At 40.4% G+C, this 12616-nt stretch overlaps 1 protein-coding gene across 1 annotated transcript in view; it reads right to left on the reverse strand.

Annotated features, from left to right (window-relative positions):
* LOC137296530 (synaptic vesicle 2-related protein-like) overlaps positions 1–12616 on the reverse strand; it is an 89127-nt gene that overhangs the window by 2607 nt on the left and 73904 nt on the right. Inside the window, exons 6-12 of the mRNA XM_067828334.1 lie at positions 9206–9269; positions 8843–8968; positions 8401–8541; positions 8095–8171; positions 7455–7531; positions 2544–2651; positions 959–1070 (exon numbers count right to left, since the gene is read on the reverse strand). Of these exons, the coding sequence (XP_067684435.1) occupies positions 959–1070; positions 2544–2651; positions 7455–7531; positions 8095–8171; positions 8401–8541; positions 8843–8968; positions 9206–9269 (705 nt within the window). The remainder of the gene's footprint in view (positions 1–958; positions 1071–2543; positions 2652–7454; positions 7532–8094; positions 8172–8400; positions 8542–8842; positions 8969–9205; positions 9270–12616) is intronic.

A 12616-nucleotide genomic window follows, 5' to 3' on the forward strand; every position in this document is an offset into this window, starting at 1 on the left:
ACTAACATTACTTGTGAAGCCCCAATATAACACTCATCTAGACCATATCCAGTGTCACCTACATTACTTGTGGTGCCCGATCATAACTCTCAACCAGATTATACCTTGTGTCACCTATATTACGTGTGGTGCCCCAATATAACACTCAACCAGATTATACCCAGTGTCATCTACACTACTTCTGGTGCCCCATTATAACACTCAACTAGATTATACCCACTGTCACCTACATTAATTCTGGTGCCCTGCTATAACACTTGAGTAGAGTAGGGGTAGGTATAATAGAATAGTTTCAAACTGTGATATGTTGCAATGTGAAAGCATATGTCTTGATATGCAATATATTGTAAAAATGTATTTAACAAAAAACTACTTATATTCAGTTCAAGCTTGATATATAAAACAAAACCATATCAAAATCACTCTTCTTGATAAACAGAATAAAAACTTTTAATCCTGACTAAAAAAAATAACATTTGGCACAAATGAAACGCACAGAGAAAAAAATCAGTTACCACAGTGGTTACTACAAGTAGCTTGAACTAGTTTCTCCTCTCTCAAATAAAGCCCTGAGATTTAAGATAGCAACTTGACCTGGTCAGGACATATCAGAGATCACTGGTTATTAATGAGTAAATATTTAAAACATTCAGATCCAATACATTGCAAAACACATGAACAAAAACCCAAAACAAAACTTCAAACCAAACCATACTTAATTTGAATTCCAGTGTCAAAAACAGAAATATCCGAAGATGTTATGAGTGTTACGAAGTTTTCCGAAATCATGTCGAAATACTGGTTTTCGATCAGCGTATCTCAATATGTATCGATTTCATATCTGAAGTATTGGTAAATCCTGGTAAACCAGTTACAATGCACAGCCCTAATCTGGAGTATACCCAGTGTCACCAACATTACTTGCGGAGCCCCTTGAAGTACAGCCAGTGTCACCAACCTTGTTGTGCAGATGTTGACTAGGAACACAAATATGGTGAAGATGCTGAACTCCACTGCCATGGTGTATTTCCTGCCTATCTTCTCTATGAAAAATACTGTCACAAATAGTCCTGAAAATAAACCACCATCAAACAATAATACATAGGTATCATTCTAAGAGTGCTATTTGTTTCACATCAAAGCCATCTAGTATCCCATAAAGGCTGCCATTAATACTTGAGATATTAGGCAATCTATCCCTGACTGAACTATAAGCATGCAGAGGTTTGCTGGTACAAGATGACCTGCTCCTGGTGAATAGTCCACGTCAGAGACAATAGCTGTACTGGTCCACACCATCAGCAGGTGTAACAGTAGCAGTAGACTCTACAGCAAAGATCCATGTGTGAGATAGTCCATAGGCTACCTGTCCATTGGCCACAATGGGACTTTCCATGTGATATGGCTCTGGGAGAGTCTGCAGAGTATGATGACAGTCTGGTTCAGTCTCTGTGAACACTAAGACCTTGTCAACTGCAATGCGAACCACTTGTCTGTCCAACAAAGTGGTCAGATGACAACTGACCCGTTTTCTTATCCTTCCGGCTTAATGAGCTAGGTTATGTAATTCACAAATATTAGATCATGAATGTCAGTGAGAGTTGACAAGTTCAACTGATATCATAAACTGCTAATCTGATGAGGAAACACAAATCACATCTTCAATAGTGGATACTATATCCCTGCACTTAAAATACAGTGAATGTAAAGAATGAAGCTACATTTTGAAATGAAGAGGCCTTGCGCACCATTCAAACTTCACCTTAATACAAAAATAACTCTGTGTAACAACTAAAACATATTGCATACATGCTGAAAACAGATTCAAGACCACATGGTATGGAAAAAGTACAAAAATTATCAGCAAAACGTCGCTGGAAGGACATTACATGTGGTAGAGACAGCTCTCACAGGAAGTTAAGTGACTCCTTCAGATAAGTTGGGTTAGTGGTTCCATTCTGAAGATGCATTGTGGGATGGCTGGCACAGGCGGGGAATGAAAAATCTGTACTTTTATGACGTGATTACGGCAAAATCAAAACAACATCTATGTGTATTTCATCACTGAAAAATCCTGAAGATGGGTTGCAGTTGTCAGCAACAAATGATGATGATTCTGCACAGCAGCTAAAAGAGGAGCATTTCCAGGAAAGAAAACCTTGCTGACAATAATAGGTGGTCATACATCATGCCCACTTGCTACAAATACTACACCTCTGTTCCCTTACCATTCTTGTGAAAACCGTACATCCATGTTGCAAGTGTTAATCTATAACTTAGCTACATTTACTTAAAAAATATGATCACAAAACTAACTGACATTTTCTGTTAATATTCACTGGCTGGCTTCAAACACTGACATTGCCCTGTATTTTATCAGTGACTATCAAAAACACAGATTTTGCTTAGTCCTTTAATACCCATCAATAACATTTATCATCAGTAATATTGATATCCCACAACTGGGATGGTAGGATGGACAACTGCTGGGTGTATACGTTTGGCTGCTAGTTGACCTAATAAGGTAAAAGATCTAGAGTTACCTGGAAACTCAGCGAATGTTGTCCACACCAAATCTCTATAATCAGCTGTTGTGAGGGTCCGGCACTCCAGGAAACATGCTGGGTTAGGGTTGTACAGCACATCGGTTCCTATGATACATAAACAACTGCAGTAGAGTCACTAGCAACGAATCATACGCTGGGTTTTAAATCTTGGGATAAAAATGTATGTGATAACTTGATTTCATTATTTAATTGTATCCTGCTACCTATCTCTGTGTTATCATAATAATAATAAACCAATAGATGCAGACTTTCACTGTGTGACCCTCATAATGTACCTGCTGCATATTAAACTGATACAATGTAATAAGACTTCACCACATGGACCGAGAAATGAGTCATAGCTGGTCCAAATGGGAGCACTCAAAAATGATATTTTACACTGACTAACATGATCCCAAAAAGAAACAATTACAATTATTGCTAGTAATCGTTAGTAAACTTACCTCTGGATTATGGTTGCCGTAATCTGTGGTTTCCACATACACATACAGAAAATAAAATGAAAATTTTAACACTGAGTCATAGCTATCCCTAGTAATATAATCCTAGTCTACAGAGTTACCTCCCTTGACACTATGTCATGCATTGTTTGTTTGAGCAATGTCACAATTGTTTCTCTCAAAATATCCATTCTCTAGAGGAAGGGCAGGGAGGTAAGGGCGGGACACAAGTCCCATTATCCAGAGGAAAGTTTACCAACAATTACTAACAATAATTGCAATTGTTCCTAATTACAGCATAAACATTCCCTCTGGATTATGGTTGTCTGAATCCCACATATGGACGACCCTAGAAGAGATAGAGTTTCCTAGTATCATGAGGCCACTTCCGGTTGATGATGTTACCTCCGGTCATGTGACCTCACTTCTGGTTAATAACTTCATTTATCGATTCTCTGAAGTAAATCCTGGTAATGCTGTCATCTAGTTATTAGATAAAATCTCAGATTATGGCATCATCTCCGCAAATGACATCACTTATGGTTGCTTTTAATTTATACACAGTATCAGCAAGGAAACTAAGCAACTGAAGCCTTACATGGTAAACTGTATCTTTATCTTCCTTCCATGTTGTTGACATATGAATAAAACGGGCGTTAGGCACTGATGCAGTCTTTACCAACCGCTACCCCCCTCCCCCCCAATCCTGCCACACCATTTGTATGAGGGAGGCACTAGGCAGAGGAAAGATGCTGTGCCACTACTACAGGACCCACAGACTTAAGGCCCTCAATAGAAGAGACTATGTCTGTTAAATAAATCCTGCAATTGTGTTGTGCAATTTTTGCTAGGACATCTGGGATTAGTTTCAATGGAGGAAATGAATAAGCAATGAGATTCTCTTCAATGAGATAGAGCATCCACTGCCCATGCTGCTGGGCAACCATCAGTTTGGAACTCTTATGTTCCTTGAAGAGCAAACAGATCTACAGACGGAGTCTCTCAAGATTCCGAAATGAGCTTGAATGCTTCTATGTTGAGGGTCCATTCAGTCTACACAATCCTGTCTTGCCTGGATGGCAAGTTTGCCAGAATGTTTATTTTGCCCCGGATGTGATAACATATTACATCATGCCCGCTATTTTGAATAACTCTTGGGTGATCTGAAAAGCTGATAAGATCTCGTCCAACCTTGTTTGTTTATGTAGGCTACTACCAAACTGTTTTCCATCACTAGCATGATACTTTCCTGGTTCCATGACCAATGGGAAAGAGCCTTCTGTAGAGCTAACATTTCGAGACAATTGATGTGTAGCTTGCTCTCTTCCATAGACCAAAGACCCTAAACCTGATGAGAGTGAACGCCATATGAACGCCATAGCCCGTCCCTGAAGTGTCCGAATAAATTGTGACCTCCAAAGGGGGATGACGAAACTGGAATCCCAAAAGGGTGTTGCTGTCAACTGTCCACCATAACAGTTCCTGACACACTACCCTGGAGGGAATAATCATATCTTCCAGGTCCAGATGCCAAAATTTATACTGCCATATCTGTGTTTCTCATAGATGTATTCTGTCTCTTACTGTAAAGTCCTGAATGGAAGTGAGCGAACCTGTCAGTGACATCCAGGAATGTATCGACACTGCCTTCTCTGCTACAAGATGATTGATTCTTTCCTGAATTTGAACTCCTGAGGAGTATAAATTCATCCCGACTTGGCATCCAGAATGGCCCCTAGATATTTGATCCTTGATGTGGGTTCCAATTCTGACCTCACAGAATGTATTATAAGACCCAGATGTGTAAACATATGCAGAGTTAACTTGGTCTGTTTGATCATCATTTGAGTTCTCATATTTCTCGCAATGAAATCATCTAGATACACATGAATTGCAACCCAACATCGATGAAGAAAAGCTAGTATGGGATTTATGATCACTGTGAAGAGCCAGGGAGTCAACAATATCCTGAATGATAACACTTAAAACGGGAACCTCCGGTCATTCACCACAAAATGAAGAAAATCTGTGAGCGAGCATGGATTGGGACGTGGAGGTAAGCATCCTTTAGGTCTATGCCGATAAACCTCGAATCCTGTTGAATCAAGGTTTTCAGGTTTCTCAAAGATTCCATCTTGAAATTGGGAGGTTTCCTTAAAAAGTTCTTGTTTAAAACTTTTAAGTCTATAATCATTCTCATCTTGTCCGGGGAACAGAATCCGCAAGACTTCCGCCTTTTATGACAAGCATGGGTAGCTGAAGGCCTATTCTACCCTGGGACCTTCACGGGTCTCTAATAGCAGTTGAATGGCAATCATTGCTTCCAGTTGCCGATCCCCTTGTAGATAAAAAACAATTTCCTACTGGCTGGTAAGTTACAGGAGGTAGATTGTCCCATGGTAGAATAAATCCTTTCTCCACTATTGACAATGTCCTCCACTATCCTCCAAAAAGGAATGTGCCATGGCCATTTCCTCCGCTGGCATGGATACTAAAGTGACCCTCTTAATGTCTTCATAGTCCTGGAATAGCAGTGGTAATAGTGCTCTCACTCCCGCTGCAAACCAGCTAGTAAAAGATAAAATGTCTGTGGATGAGCAGACAGCAGCATCAATGTTCCTGGAGTCCCTGAGTTAACAGTTACATGAAGGGTTGTTCATTCTAACATCCTGAAGCTGTGACAAATCCTTATCCATCTGTAGTGCCGTAGCCAGGATAAGTCTGTTGTGGATGGCATACCCTGGCCTTTGAAACACCTTAGGTAGATGTTGGTGTTTCCTCTGGTGGTAAACAACCAGAGGATCCCAACTCCACCGGCAATTCCTGTACCAGTTCCTCTGCCAGAGGGACCGTGCTTTAATAAAGTCCATGAATAAGTTTCACTTTCTCCTTTAATGACCATTCTGGTACAAAATCCTCTGCCATAGACTGGACTGTTAATAATCTGTCTCTTATTATAAAGTCCATCTGAAAAACAGGATAAATAGATGCGCCCTCCGAGTCTGATAAGTCCGCTACGAGAGGTATAATTGAAGGCTTGTCTGTGTCAAGTGTACTCTGTGGCTCCCATGGATATACCACAAGGCTGTGGCAGGCTGGCCCTTGATCCTTGTTACCGTAATCTCCTGTGGTAGCCATGGCTTGCTGGCCAGTGTCTGGCTAGGAGGGAAAGCACATGGAAGGTGAGTCAGGCCCATCGGCCAGGTGAAGCACATTCCCTGTCTGGGACAAGGTAGCAGGCTTTAATTGACTGAGAGCTTTACTCCCAGGGACATTAGACTGTGCATGCTTTGCCTGGCTGGCAAATATAGCCTCATATGCCATATTTGGGATTTCACTTTCTTAGTAAAGTACAAATTCTAGTACTTTTTTGGTTGAATCCCATAAGGGATTCAAACACACCCTCAGTGTCAGGCACCTAATCGCCAGCACACAAGGTCAGCCACCTAGCCCGCTCAGCCACCACAACTTCCACAAAATGAAACTATGCATACTTTGTGTACCCCTCAGATAGGTGTAAATTGGCATGGCTCCCACAGCCGAAAGTCTGTTTGGGATCAAACTGGTTGATCCCCATCACATGAAGCCCTTGTCTTCTCCCTTTGTGGGGAACAGCTTTCTGATCTAGCTGGGTAGTGATAAATGCCTCTCCTGATCAGCATACCCCAAAGCTTCACAGAACTGACTGTTGTCCCTGACTCTTGCCATTGTCAAAGCAGTCAGGTTGACCCAATTTGAGTTTATCATCGATTTCAGTTCATTTTGGGAAATGCATTTTCTCAAATTTGAGTAAAACCTCAAACTTAAGTCAAAACACAGACTTTAGTCTATTTCCAGAAATTGGGGCCTGGTCTAGCACAGTTTTTCAATCTTCCAGACATCTGGAGCATTAGCATGAAGTGAGTATCCTTGAACAGGACCTCTTAAAGATCATGACTAATCCTTTGTATAAGTAAATGTGGATTAGCATTCAATTTTACAAAGATGAATCAGCTTTGCATGGGTCATGCAGACAAGACCAAATTGATCTGTCTTGCCCACTGATGGGACAGCTGGTAGTAAAAGGGCTCTAAATGGATTCTCAAGGGTCTGATGACTATTTGTTCTTCCAACAACAATACCTGGGTGAGACAGGCAGGGTAGGCAAGCCAGGCATGTGCCATGAGACATGTAGCACTGAGGCCTCATCCCAGCCAGTGGCAGAATATCTTACACGTTTTGAATACTGCCAAATGAAACTTTCCGCTAATCTGGATCCCTACCAGATTCCACCCAGTACTCGGTTCCTGTCAATCTCTGGAATGTTTCACACCTTTGCTAGGTGTAGGTCTGGACAGGAACTACAGCCTCCAACATGAGACAGACCCACTGGCTGGATACCAAAATACCAACTGACCTACTTCATAATGATCAATTTGTCTTATCAATGAACGTATCATGAACTTACCATGACATCCATCTGGACTTTCAAACAAAGCTGTGGTCAGCAGCACAATGCCATAGTAGGAGAAGGCACAGACCAACCTGTGAACATGGGGCAGATATACAGCAGATGTGTAGTGGAGCTGTTGGAGGGTACATGTACAGCAGATGTGTAGTGGAGCTGTTGGAGGGTATATGTACAGTAGATGTGTAGTGGAGCTGTTGGAGAGTATATGTACAGCAGATGTGTAGTGGAGCTGTAGGAGAGTACATGTACAGCAGATGTGCAGTGGAGCTATTGGAGGGTACATGTACAGCAGATGTGTAGTGAAGCTGTTTGAGGGTGCATATACAGCAGATGGAAAATACAGTAAAAAGCTCTAATTGCAAAACAATGACAGTGGATACCACATACATCCATGGTTTTCAAACATCTTAGCAATGACCATAGTAAGTGTTGAAGAAAATAGATCATATTTAATATGTTTTAACACTAAGTTAATCTACTGTGGTTTACATTTACAACTTTCCTACACTCCTGTGTGGACAATCCTCAACAAATGTTCCCTTAATTATTATTGTAATAAGTCACTGCGTGTGGACAACTGGCAGTATGTTGTGTATGTGGTAAAGTAACTGCAATGAGTACAGACAGCTGTACATACCAAATAACCCACAACAGACTCGTGGTAATTCTGTATTCTGGTGTAAACAAGTCTGCTATCCGGCCTCGTCTGACAGGCTGCAACAGATTATAAGGACACTTACTGTTCTGCTGGCTGTGATTGAAATCATTACACACTTACCTCAATCTGAGAATGTGTACAATGGCCACAAGAGACTTATTACCATTTTCATTACTGTAAATGACATGACTGATCAACCTATTATGAAGTGTTTTCTAGTGCTAAGGATCTTCATAAACATCATTTTATTTTCAATTTTATAATAATCTGCTTTGCAACATTTACCTTTGATGAATGTGCTTGTGGCTCCAGCAGTCGGCCAAGTGGCATGGGTTTGCCATTGTCCTTGGCAATGCGTTGTATTGTAGCAAATGCTTTCTCAGACTGACCCCGGGTAACGTCATAACGGGCACTCTCTGGGAGCCACTGATCACAAACAAAAGTTAAAGCATTAGAGTATTACTGTAGTAAAATTGTGTCAAGTCATCACTTTAATACGTAGATATGATCAAGACTCATTTGTGATATTGACACAATGTGAGATGTGAGGGTCTCTGCACAACCAAAAGATATCAATACTGACCAATATATTAGCAGATGGTACAGGAAACTGATCCTCAACATACTGGCTACTTCTGACACACACATGGTGAGACTGATCCTCAACATACTGGCTACTTCTCACACACACATGGTGAGACTGATCCTCAGGATACTGGCTACTTACTGCACAGCAGATGGAGAAGATGAGGAGAGGGATGGCTGACAGACCCAACAGCCATTTCCATCCCAGTGTTGGCATCACAATCAAGGCAAGCACAACCTCAAAGCAGGCCCCTAGAGCCCAGAAGATCTGTGACAGAGAACAGGGAACTGGTACTTCCATTTACACTGTAGCAATGATGCATATGATGAACTTCTTTCAAGTTTAGATTCTCTTACACTTTCCTGGAGTGAATGTCAATTAACACATTGAAAGCAGCAACTAACTAAAATGATCCCATCCAAAAGATATTCTTATATTACCGATTAGTAATAACACGGCTACCTATACTGCAAACCAGTATACCAGAAAAGTAGGCTTCCTCACCTCCACAAGGATCACACAGGTGGCTCGAGATTTAGTGGGCAGGAATTCTGCATATAAGGTGACTCTGAAATCATCAACACATCATGTAACACATTTGACTGGGGAGATATGAGCGATGTATGAAAGAAACCGGGGTGGTACATAAGTCTGAACATCCTGAATATACAGATGTAAGGAAGAAGGGGTTGCATGTTCTGGGGGTCTTACATGTTTGTTTAAGTGTGATATTGTCTGTTTTTAATTGCTGGCAATATATGGGCCATTAGGAAGCACAATAGCATCATAGAAATATCCAGGGAATTATGTCCTGTACTCAATGTTTAATGGAAGTCCATAAATCTCCATGTCAACGGCCTTCAGATGCAATTCTTGCAACAAATTTGAATAAACCCTTATGTGGGCATGGTTAAATATTGACGGCAATCCAAGGGTGGTGACGTTTTGCCGTATCATGCATGACCAGGTATTCTGGCAGTGAGTATTCTTTGTTTATTGACAATGCTGACTTGGTGTTAACCAAAGGTATAAGAGTCATTGAAACTAGCTGGGGATCAACTCCAATCCAAGTCACAAAGTGTGTAGTACATGGGATCACATGGGATGTCTGAAAAGTGACTAAACTGCCATGGTGACCTTGAAAATAAAGTCAAGGTCACCAAAAATGATCGGTGTCTGCATAATCCCCCAATATAGGCTGTCACTATTTTGAAGATGTTGGGTACAATAGTTCAATAGATATTGCGTTAACAAGAATCTGAAAAGGAGACCTTGAAAATAAGGTCAAAGTCACCAAAACTGACTGGTTTCTGCATAATACCCAAATGTAGGCTGTCAACAAATTTACTGATATTGGCTACAATAGTTCATAAGACAAGAATCAGTTAACAAGAATCAGGATGTACGTGTGTACAGACGCCGCTGAATACACCTAAGTGACAAGCATTAATCTCACTTAAGTGACATAATCCCAAGTTACAAATTGTGAAGTCAAACTTAAGAAGACAAAGTCATCAATATCTCTCACAACCCAAAAATACTCTTCATAAATATGTCTACTCATTATGATTACAGTATGTCAATGCTTTGTTGTGCATGTGGCAGCGTGGAAGGAGAGTAATGTAATGTTTTACAGTTCTGCCCTGGAAAAGAACACCATCATCAAAGTCAAGATTGAACTTGATGAACCATGGAAACACAAAATTGTTTCATTCAGAAATACAAACCTACCAAAAGGCATCAGAATAACACAGACCTATCTATGTGCCAAGTTTGGTGAAGAAATAGTGAAAGGGTTTTAAAGTTCTGCTCTGGAAAAGAACACTGCCACCAATATCAATAAAAATCACACTTGTTGTCATGGAAACAAATAAAAAAAATGTACACACTGGTGTAATCCCCAAAAGGCACATCTAGAGATCATGTTGAACATGGCAAACATGTCACAAGTGTAATAAAGCTAAAATTTGGGAGATCAGCTACAGACAAAATGACATCCTCAAAGTCACAGCCTAAGTCATGTTTCTAAGGAAACTGCAGAAAATATAATTCTTATCTGGATCTAATCCCCAAAAGGCACATCTAGGGATCATGCTTGACATATGCACCAAGTTTGATGAAGCTAGCATGTATTGTTTGGAAGATCTGCACCAGACAAGATGACATCCTCACCATCAGTCATACTAAGAGCCTTAAAGTCATGTTTCCATGGAAACCGTAAAAATTAAAATTCATATCAGGATCTAATCTCCAAAAGGTACAAATGTGGATCATGCTTGATATATGTACCAAATTTGATGACACTAGCATGTATGGTTTAGGAGATCTGCTCTGGATAAGATAACATCCTTTAAGCCACAGCCTAAGTCATGTTTCCTAAAAATTAAATTCATGTCTAGGGCTAATCCCTTAGAGGTACATCTAGGGAACATGCTTGACATGTGTACCAAGTTCGGTTAACCTATCGCAGATAGTTTAGGAGATATGCTTCGGCCAAAGCACGGTGGACAGATGGATGGACAGAACTCGTTTCTGTATCACCCACAACCTTGTTGTGGGGGCTAAAAAGTAATGAAAGTGAAGATCATAATATAACATGACGCTGAATGTCAACAAAAGCATATTATCAAATCAAACTGAAAGTGAAGGTCTTAGTTTAAGATGAAGTAAAATGTCAACAAAAACATTACTCTCAAACTCTCTTGATTTCTTGTACTGTAGTTGTTCAAACACAAAAAGAGTCACTTAGACCTTGATCAGTGTATGAAACTACTAAAATACACAGTCTTCGTCACCTTGAAAATTAACTGAAGGTCAACAAAATCAACTGGGCCCTGCCCCTTCCCTTCATAAAGCTTGGTGTTGAATATGAAGAAAATCCAGTGAACGGTTCTTGAGATATCTCGCTGACAAGGTAAAAAGTCCCCTTGTGACCTTAAGATGAAAGTCAAGGTCACCAAACCTGACAGAGACTTTTTTTTTACTGTGATAAACCTAGATACCAAATATGAAAAGAGTCTTCCAAAAGATATTCCAATCTGTACGTATGGACAGATGGATGGAGCCTAATACTATATTCCTCACTTCGCGCTACATGCGCCATGGGGATAAGAAGTCCAGATACAATCATGACTAAAGCCCAAGCAAACCAAATTGTAAACCATCTTGCTTTTCCAAGAGCTCCACAGAAAGAGTGATAATGCTATTGTATTACACAAACTGAACCCCATAAAGCAGGAAACCACTATGGAGAGTTCTAAAACACAGCTCACAATGCCTCTTACATTTCTAACATCAGCACATCAGCAAAAAATGGAAACTCTTGTACAAGTGATCCTATAGTTTACAAAATTTAAGAAACCCCTTTCACAGGACCTCAGTAGCCCCACTGTCACTTTTAATCACTGTCTCAAGTTCTCACATAAATCTTCATGGTTGAAGTAGGTGTCCTATCATCCAGTACTCTCCAACAGCTGATGGGGGTTCAAGAAGGATGGTAATACAGATACCTTTGCAGACAAAGCCCTTGACAAAGACACCCACCTGCACCACTTCTTCAATTTGCAATACCGAATCAAGTTCAACTTCTGGAAATAAAAACTTAACACAAAGTTGCTTCCTTGATGTACAACTGACAACTAATGCTGGCCTCTACATTGCCATATCCTACAGGCTTACCAACACTGACTAGTGCATCAGTTACCTGGCAGGCCATGAGCCACAAATTATAAGCAAATCAGATATAACAACCATAAATAAAAAGTAGCCATCTGTAACCCTAACAATAAAGCAAAGAAATACAGCACCTTAATCACGCCTTCATCTGTCAAATAGAAACAAGCCATCAGACCCAAGGACCATGTGTCGTAAATCCATATTTTGTTTTAACCAAATTTGATCTAAACATTTCGACTG

The sequence above is a fragment of the Haliotis asinina genome, chromosome 1, assembly GCF_037392515.1.
Source record: "Haliotis asinina isolate JCU_RB_2024 chromosome 1, JCU_Hal_asi_v2, whole genome shotgun sequence".
Taxonomy (NCBI): domain Eukaryota; kingdom Metazoa; phylum Mollusca; class Gastropoda; order Lepetellida; family Haliotidae; genus Haliotis; species Haliotis asinina.